The sequence below is a fragment of the Electrona antarctica genome (genome assembly GCF_951216825.1).
Source record: "Electrona antarctica genome assembly, contig: scaffold_221, whole genome shotgun sequence".
In the NCBI taxonomy this organism is placed as follows: Eukaryota; Metazoa; Chordata; class Actinopteri; order Myctophiformes; family Myctophidae; genus Electrona; species Electrona antarctica.
In genome coordinates, this window is record NW_027637261.1 from 218529 (window position 1) to 228672 (window position 10144).

General features: G+C 46.8%; 1 protein-coding gene across 1 annotated transcript in view; it reads left to right on the forward strand.

Annotated features, from left to right (window-relative positions):
* Positions 1-9896, forward strand: part of LOC306919026 (E3 ubiquitin-protein ligase SH3RF3-like) — a gene marked incomplete at both ends in the record, with an annotated part of 60249 nt that extends 50353 nt beyond the window's left edge. The window contains one exon of the mRNA XM_079531875.1: positions 9722-9896. Coding sequence (XP_079388001.1) covers positions 9722-9896 — 175 coding nt within the window. The remainder of the gene's footprint in view (positions 1-9721) is intronic.
* Positions 9897-10144: the final 248 nt, after the last annotated feature.

Genomic DNA, 10144 nt, shown 5'->3' on the forward strand with positions numbered 1-10144 from the left:
CCATTTGCCTTGCTGAGATTACTAATAGAGCCAAAGAGAATGGATTCAGTTTTTCCCAGGTGTAAAGATAGTTTGTTATCAGCGAGCCAGGTGCAGATTCTACCGAGTTCAGAGCTGAGGGCATTTTCAACCTGCAGTTTGTCCTTGTCCGAGACCAGCAGTGCTGAGTCATCTGCGAACAGGAACAAGTTGCAGTCACAGGCTGAAGTCATGTCGTTTACATATATTAGGAACAGTAGAGGCCCTAGTATGCTTCCTTGTGGAACGCCACAGCTCACTGGGAGGGGGGGGGACAGTGTTCCGTTCACTTCCACCATCTGTTCTCTCCCCTCCAGGTAGGATTGCATCCAGCTCACTGATGTGCTATCGAAACCAATTGCTTTTAGCTTGTTAACCAGTATGGAGTGGTTCACGGTGTCAAAAGCCTTTTGGAGGTCCAGCATGACCATGCCGCAGTATTTGCCAGCGTCCACCTCTTGTTTGATGTGGTCGCTCAAATAGAGAAGACATGTGTCAGTGGAGTGGGATGTTCTGAAGCCAGATTGGAACTCGTACAATAATTTATTAGTGGCAAGATACTTTTCAACCTGTTCATAGACTATTTTTTCCATCACTTTCGAGATGGAACTAAGAATAGAAATAGGGCGGTAGTTGCCGGGGTCTAATTTACTCCCTTTCTTGTGCAAGGGGGTTACTTTGGCCAGTTTGAAATCTTGGGGGACCTGTCCCTGTTTGATGGAGAGGTTTACTATGTGGGTGATGATTGGAGCTATAGAGATGGCTGAGTCTCTGAGAAATTTGGAGGGAATGTTGTCATGGCCTGTGGCCTTGTGGGGTTGGAGGGCACTCAGTTTCTTAATTACCTCATCAGTTGTTACCATAACTAGTTTAAAATCGTCTTTACAAACACCTAGGTTTTTGTAGAAGGTTGTAATGTGCTCTACACCAAAGAGCCCAGAGTGGGAGGGCAGTTTGTTAACCAGAGTTGTTGCTATGTTTGTAAAGAAGATATTCAAGTAGTTGGCCACATCAAGGTTGTCAGTGATGAGAGTGTTGTCAGATTTGATGTTTATGTTCGAAAATCTGGTTTTAAGTTTCTGACCATAGCTTAGTTGATTGTTTAGTAGCTTCCAGAGCTCATGAGGATTGTTTTTGTTTTCCTGAGCTTTATCATTAATGAAGTTACTTTTAGCTGATTTGGTCATGGCAGTTACACTGTTTCGTAGTTTGATTCGTTGTGTATTTAGGTTGTTCAAACGAGCTTGGCGAACACTGTCGAAGCGCTTGGCTAGCTTTGACTTGCATTTTAGAACTTCAGAGCATTTTTTGTCTCTGGCTTTCATTGCAGCCAGTATGTCCGAATTCATCCATGGTTCCGAGCGGGTTTTGCCCCTGGTGGTTCTCAAAGGAGCCATGTAGTTCAGTACTGATGTAAATTTGGTTTTGAAGCCAAGCCAAGCTTCTTCGACAAGTGTGCTTTTAAGCTCATCGGACCAATCCAGACTCTCCAATACTTGGTTAAAGACCTCACTAGAGTAGGTTTTGAGGTCCCTTGATATGACTGTTTTGTGGCAGCCGGTCTTAAGTTTTTGTATTTTGCGGGTACAGAATATCATAAAATGATCACTAAGCCCACATACAATAACCCCTTTCTTGGAGATTCTGGATTTGTCCGAGGACAGAATGAGATCAATGACAGTTTGAGTAGAATCACACACTCTAGTGGGTTGGGTAATTAGCTGACTGACACTATGTAGATCACAGAACTTACTGAATGACTTAAACACAGGTGCTTCCTTACGTTGCATGTCTGTATTGTAGTCGCCAATCAGGATTTTCTCTACACATTCCTCCTCAGCTAAGCACCCCTCAAGTATATCATAGAACCCATGTTGGTCAGGCGGTCTGTAGACGGTGCCCACTAATACTGATTTAGCCTTTTTGAAAATTAATTCAACCCACACAGTTTCAATTTCATCATGCTGTAAGTCAGTACGAGTAACATATTCAGTGTCTTTGTGAATATACATACACACGCCACCACCATGCCTGTTTCTGTCGTTTCTGATCAAGGAATAGTTCTCTATTTCAACTTCTGGGTCTTTGGTTGACTCATCAAGTTTGGTTTCAGAGAAGCTAATGATGTTCGCCTTACCGCATTGAAACATATGCCTGATTTCAGCCATTTTGGGTCCAATGCTGTTGACGTTCAGGTGAAAGATATGAAGTCCGTTGGCTCTGACTATGGTGCTTATTTCCTCCGTGGCGAAATAGTGGAGCGGAGGGCCATTGTTGATGTCTGTAGAAGCCGCGGGGTGCCGTGGGGGGAGGGTGGGGGGTGCGTGGGGGTCGTCGTGGGGTGGCGGGAGTGGGGGATGGGGTCCCTCGTCCAGGTTTGTTGAGGGCGCTGGTGGGGCCGATTGAGCCATGGTGTCGACCGGAGAAACAGCAGAAATAGCAGGTAAAGTATCACGGTGTCCGTCTCCAGCCGCTTTGTCCCCCTTGGTTGGATGTGGAGACTCTTCACGCCTGTAGATGGTGGTGTTGTCCGTGTCTTTTGCCTCGACTGCCGCCGATGTAGGATCATTCCGCCTGCTGTTGTCTGGGACGCGCTCGGCTCTTGCGAATGTAGTATTCACAGCCGGGACATCAGCGTGTATATCCAGCATGGGTGTGCAGGTTGGCTGGTGGTGAGGAAGGATGCTATCGGTGTTGTTGTTGTTGTTGGTCGTCGCCTGGCTGGTCGGCATTGGTGTTGTTGAGTCGATGGGGATTCCTTTGTTCTCTCCGGTTTCTTGTTCACTCCGGAGCAGCCTTGCCATTTGTCGTGTGTTCACGGGACCAGGGTTAATCTCGATGTCGCCAGACAGTAACAAAATAATGAGAAAGAAAGATCTCTTCCCTTTGTTAATCTGGAGTTTGTCTCTTTGGGCTAGAAGGGATTGAATAGCTGCTAAGCCGTATCCAGGCCGTTTTCCATTGATCCCGTTGACTTCTTCACTGACCAGGTAAAAGTCGCTGTGAGAATCCGGTTGAAAATCCTCTATTACGGTTTTGTTTTTCTCCATTTCACCTCGATGTAATCCCCTTGGTATATTAAGATAGGAATCCGTACACCATAGGAGGAGGAAGAGAAAATGTGGAAAAATCCGTGACTTTGAGTCAGACGCGCAGGAGCTAGAAAAAACACGTCTTGCCATGGTGCCATGGTGAGAGCGGAAGTGAGAGCGTTGTTATCACTCCATTCAACCACTTTATTTACTCTGTGTTGGTGCAGTCCAGGATCACTGGAACTATCTAGGAGAGAAATCAAAACTGTATCATCTGAGTATTTTAGAATGTATTGGTCTGGTGTGTCAGTGCGACATTCAGACAGGCATTCCTCAATACGACAGCTGTCAGTATAAAGGGTGAAAAGTACAGCTGAGCTCACACACCCCTGGGGAGCACCAACATTGGTAGTTAATGCTGATGAGAGGGTTGTGTTCACTTTCACCCTCTGTACTCTGTTAGTAAGAAAAGAAGCATACCAGTGAATTAAGTATGGATTCAGTTCCAACTGTACCATTTTTGACTATCAGTCTGATAGTATATCAGACTGTATTGTATTGAAAGCTGAAGAAATGTCTAAGAATAGTACTCTCGCATGATTCTTATTTGACTTATCGAGGTGTTTTGTAATTAAGTGGACCAGTGTCACAACCGCATCCTCTGTACCGCAAACCTTTTTATAGGCAAACTGACTGGGGTCGAATATTTCTTTGGTTATACTAACAAGATGTTGTAACAGTATTCTTTCAAGTGATTTCATAATCACTGAAGTGAGAGCTATGGGTCTATAATCCTTATGTTCTTTTGGACATTGGATTTTGGGTAGTGGTTTTATGTGTGAGGTTTTCCAAGACAGGGGAATTGTGTGTGTGTCTACAGAGGTTTGGAATATTGGTTGCCACACTGGAGCCAACTCAGATGCAAAGTTTTTGAGGAGAAAAGCGCTACATTCATCTGGCCCATTAGCTTTCCTTGTGTTAGTACACTGAAACACTTTCCTTACATCCTCTACAGTGATGGTAATTCTGTCTGAGGGGGCAGGTGTCACAGCCTTCAGTATTTCAGTGCACTTTGAGGAATTGTCCAATGATTCAAATCTGGCGGTATTTAGGTCATTAGAAAAACCAAGTTCATTTTCAGTCACAATAGGTTTCGTTGGGGTTGACATTCCTGTCATAGATTTCATAGTATCCCATGCCTTTTTGTGATCATTGGCATTAAACGCATCCTCCAGACGCTGTCTATGTGACAATTTTGCCTGCCTCATTTTCGTTTTTTTCTGCCAATTTAAGTGCACCGAAATCTTTGTTTATGAAGGCTGTTTTCCTTTCATTTATTACATTTTTTATATCTTTCGTCACATATGATTTGTTGTTCGGATAGATTTTTATCTCCTTTGTAGGAACAACCAGCTGTACACAAAAATGTATATAATCATTTGTAACTGGCTACCGACCAACATTACTGTCTGTGTGATGATCCATGCTGGGACTTACTTATCCACTTATCCATTTTGGGCGGGAACCCCTTTTGGTGTTAGCATTATGTTATGCTTTAGCTATTGAAAAATAGCAGATCTACAAGCTCGTAGCGCGCCACCGAGTGGCAATAGGGATGTGGTCAGATGTAGCTAACCCATAACATATGTCAAGGCTTTCTAACGAGGCATGAGCATCAACAGTGGAAACCACGTGATCCAACCAAGAAGTAGTATTCCATGCTTCACTAACATAAGGAAAACTTGTGTCAGGCAAGAGCACTTTACTTGATATTACTAAATTAGCGTCATTTGTAAACCTCACCATACTTTTAGCAAATAAAGACTTACTATCTGTCAGATCGGCATTATAATCACCCAGGACATAAATACATGACAAGTTGTTATCCTCAATAAAGGATTGAATAAATGCAAGCCTGCTCACAAATTCATCGAGATGATCGTAGGACTCATATGGCGTGTAAATATTGAGAATAATATTTTTTTTACCATTGCAATTAAACTCAAGCCCAATGGCCCAGTCCACATTTAAACGTAACATTTTAACCATAGGGTCATATTTAATATTCCATAAAATTGCAACTCCTCCAGCTATCCTACCTCGGAGAATTCTCGTGCTGAGGTCCGTGGTGGATTCTCCAGCACCATGGAAGTCTGGGTGCAGGGTGTTTAGTTTATCCAAGTCCTGCTTGGCCAACCAAGGTTCTTCTATACACAAGACATCACAGTCATCCAGCAGTGTATCCACCACTAGCAGCCGTATGCCCTACTCGTAGGCCACGAGAACGGTGTGGCCACTGGAATGTACAACTTCCTGGTCTCAATTGCGCATGTTTCTTTCCCTCCAGGGAGCAACATGGAGTCCACCGTACGGTCTTCGCTTCCTAACCTGATTTAATAGACCTTGGTTGCCAAGGATCTCTTCTTCTACTGTGCGCGCATTTGACTCGCACTGGCCTCACGCTGCCACCTAGTGTAACGGGAGGGATGGTGTGTTAAAACGAGACAGACCCAGATGGCTGAACTAGACCGTTCTAAATTACCTGGTAATTAATCAACATGGCAAGCGTGCACCAGTGTGTGTGCGTGCGTGCGTGCGTGCGTGTTAGCTGGTGTCCTGCCTTCCTATATAGGATGCGAGTGGAATACAGGCAACAGTGTCAGGTTTAATATCATCACTCTGCAAAAAAGCACTACACTCACACGCACACACACACACACACACACACGTGCGCAAACACACACGCACACATATTGCGTGCACAACCTCCAGAGCGTGGGTCGGTCCTACTGATGAGATCGGATGTTTCCATCTTGACCCGGTAACCAGCTGTGTTGCCATGGGGAGACACACACACACACACACACACACACACACACACACACACACACACACACACACACACACACACACACACACACACACACACACACACACACACACACACACGCACCAGCCTCACACCTAACCCCTCCATCTGTTGCCATGGCAACCAGGAGGCAGCAGCATATAGAGCTTGTTTACTTGGCCCTCTCCTCGTCGCCTGTCGGAGCCAGGCGCGATGCAAACGCACGCACGCACGCACGCACGCACGCACGCACGCACGCACGCACGCACGCACGCACGGCACGCACGGCACACACGCACGGCACGCACGGCACGCACGCACGCACGCACGCCGACGCAAACACAGACACCAGTGATTCTCAGGCTCTTGAATTTCAAGGACCCCAGTTGGATGTGCATTAGCAGCTGTTCTTCTCCAAGGACCCCCCAGTTGGATGTGCATTAGCAGCTGTTCTTCTCCAAGGACCCCCCAGTTGGATGTACATTAGCAGCTGTTCTTCTCCAAGGACCCCCCAGTTGGATGTGCATTAGCAGCTGTTCTTCTCCAAGGACCCCCCAGTTGGATGTGCATTAGCAGCTGTTCTTCTCCAAGGACCCCCCAGTTGGATGTGCATTAGCAGCTGTTCTTCTCCAAGGACCCCCCAGTTGGATGTGCATTAGCAGCTGTTCTTCTCCAAGGACCCCCCAGTTGGATGTGCATTAGCAGCTGTTCTTCTCCAAGGACCCCCCAGTTGGATGTGCATTAGCAGCTGTTCTTCTCCAAGGACCCCCCAGTTGGATGTGCATTAGCAGCTGTTCTTCTCCAAGGACCCCCCAGTTGGATGTGCATTAGCAGCTGTTCTTCTCCAAGGACCCCCCAGTTGGATGTGCATTAGCAGCTGTTCTTCTACAAGGACCACCCAGTTGGATGTGCATTAGCAGCTGTTCTTCTCCAAGGACCCCCCAGTTGGATGTGCATTAGCAGCTGTTCTTCTCCAAGGACCACCCAGTTGGATGTGCATTAGCAGCTGTTCTTCTCCAAGGACCCCCCAGTTGGATGTGCATTAGCAGCTGTTCTTCTCCAAGGACCCCCCAGTTGGATGTGCATTAGCAGCTGTTCTTCTCCAAGGACCCCCAGTTGGATGTGCATTAGCAGCTGGTTCCATGTGTACACTCTCAGAGTTACAGACCCATAAGGGTCCATTTGGTTTCATCTGTACACTCTCAGGGTTACAGACTCATACGGGTCCATTTGGTTCCATCTCCTCTACACTCTATGGTTCCAGTTACAGACCCGTAAGGGTCCATTTGGCCCCCTTGGTGGCTGTCGGACCAGGCGTTGAGAAACGGCAATATAAGCGACATTCAGTACAATCATCATGTAATCAATTAAAAGAGTAATCAATATTCACACAGCCTGCAGTATATATGCATCTACCGTATGTCTGCTGTTAATCTTATGATGGACTGAAGTCTATAGTCTAGTCTAGTCTTTCAGAATGTGAAATGAGTCATTCCAGGCTGAGGACGACGGATGACGCACCACGCCACGCAGTCTGTTGAAGACAGCTGTTCTCCAGGTCCATAGAACGATAGGATGATACCAATAAGACAGCTGTTCTCCAGGTCCATAGAACGATAGGATGATACCAATAAGACAGCTGTTCTCCAGGTCCATAGAACGATAGGATGATACCAATAACTCACTGACCAGGCCCTGCTGCGCTTCTCTTCTTTTTCTGTCTTTTTTTTACTGTTAGAGCAGTGGATGTTCTGGTGTCAGTGGAGCGAGACCGACACACCGAACAGTGTGTCCAATTCTTAACCCGTTCAAGACGGGAACCCCTGTTGGTGTTTGAAGCATTGTGTTATACTTTAGCTATTGAAAAATAGCAGATCTACAAGCTAGAGCTTGGCCTGTTCTGAAATCACAACACTCTATATTTGGGCATGCTCGACACAGAACTCCATATATAGGAATAAAGAGACACAGACAGATGGGTGGAACAGGTACTCTGACACGGGTACAACGGGTACTCTGACACGGGTACAACGGGTACTCTGACACGGGTACAACGGGTACTCTGACACGGGTACAACAGGTACTCTGACACGGGTACAACAGGTACTCTGACACGGGTACAACGGGTACTCTGACACGGGTACAACAGGTACTCTGACACGGGTACAACAGGTACTCTGACACGGGTACAACGGGTACTCTGACACGGGTACAACGGGTACTCTGACACGGGTACAACGGGTACTCTGACACGGGTACAACGGGTACTCTGACACGGGTACAACGGGTACTCTGACACGGGTACAACGGGTACTCTGACACGGGTACAACGGGTACTCTGACACGGGTACAACGGGTACTCTGACACGGGTACAACGGGTACTCTGACACGGGTACAACAGGTACTCTGACACGGGTACAACGGGTACTCTGACACGGGTACAACAGGCACTCTGACACGGGTACAACGGGTACTCTGACACGGGTACAACGGGTACTCTGACACGGGTACAACGGGTACTCTGACACGGGTACAACGGGTACTCTGACACGGGTACAACGGGTACTCTGACACGGGTACAACGGGTACTCTGACACGGGTACAACGGGTACTCTGACACGGGTACAACGGGTACTCTGATACGGGTACAACGGGTACTCTGACACGGGTACAACAGGTACTCTGACACGGGTACAACGGGTACTCTGACACGGGTACAACAGGTCCTCTGACACGGGTACAACGGGTACTCTGACACGGGTACAACGGGTATTGCATAGCCAGGTGGGAGGGCATGGATCACCAACTTCCATCGCTACCGACTCTGTGCCGACAGCCGGGCACCGCTCTAGTTCTCTGTAAGTATTGGTTCATGGGCCTGGGCCATGGCTCAGTGGTCCAGGCACCTTGGCTGGCAATCCAGTCTGGCAGTGTGCCGCGGGTTCGACTCCCGATCCCGACGGCCTTTACTGCATGTCTTCCCCCCCATCTCTCTCCCCATTTCCTGTCAGCCTACTGTCTGTCCCTCCATAAAAAAATATAAAATAAAGGCGAAAGCCACAAAAAAAAAAAACATTTAGTATTGGTTCATGTTTCACAAAGAGTTTGACCTGATCCGTGCAGGGCCACATTATACAACAATGTTAGCACTTAGCAGTGATAATATTATAATATACACATTTATACTGGGTTAGTGTCTACTCGCATCTACAGTGAGAAAACTCACAAGGATATGTCGGCGTGTGCTTTGATTGAAGTGCTTCTAACTCTGACTCGCAGGGTTTTCCAGGCATTCCAGACAGTCAGCTTTAATAAAAAGCTTGTTAAAACTTCCAATACCCATTGTGGAGCGAGGCTGCTACTGTGTACTCCTGTAAAAGATATAACCACATGAAATCGGCTCAAACATTTTGCTCTCCAATTTGTGGAAAAATCCACTCGGGGAGTTCATACTCTTAACCCATTCTGGACGGGAACCCCTTTTGGTGTTTTAAGCATTATTTTATACTTTAGCTATTGAAAAATAGCAGATCTATAAAGCTAGAGCTTGTAAAGCCGGCTCCTCCTGTCCACATGTCGAAGTTTCCTTGGGCAAGACACTGAACCCCACATCGCCTCCAATGGGTCGGTCGGTGTGAGCTCGCCACCATCGGTGTGTGAATGTGGGAAGTGAGGACGCTGGCGTCGACTGTTAACCACTTCACCTCCCAATGTATGAATGAATGAACCATTGTAAAGCGATTTGAGCACTTGGAAAAGCGCTATAAAAATGCAATTCATTATAAACATGTGTTGGTGCTTGGCTGTTGTTTATTCCCTCAGCTACCTGGCGCTGTACGCCTATAAGCCCCAGAAGGCGGACGAGCTGGAGCTGAGGAAGGGGGAGATGTACCGCGTGACGGAGAAGTGTCAGGACGGCTGGTTCAAAGGCACGTCGCTGAGGACCGCCGCCTCCGGCGTCTTCCCGGGGAACTACGTCACCCCGGTGTCCAGGTGAGTGTTCTTTGTTTTTCGCAGCACATTTCTGTTTTAGTTTTAGTCACAGTCTCTTGAATAGTTTTCATTTAAGTTTTAGTCACATTTTAGTCACCTGGAATGTGTTAGTGTTTAGTCTAGTTTTAGTCGACTAAATGTCATGCGATTTTAGTCTAAATCAACTGTAGATTTAGTCGACTAAAATGTATTTTGGTTGGCCTTGATGCCGTCGTAATGGCTGATTTTACACTTAGCTACAAATAGCAGATC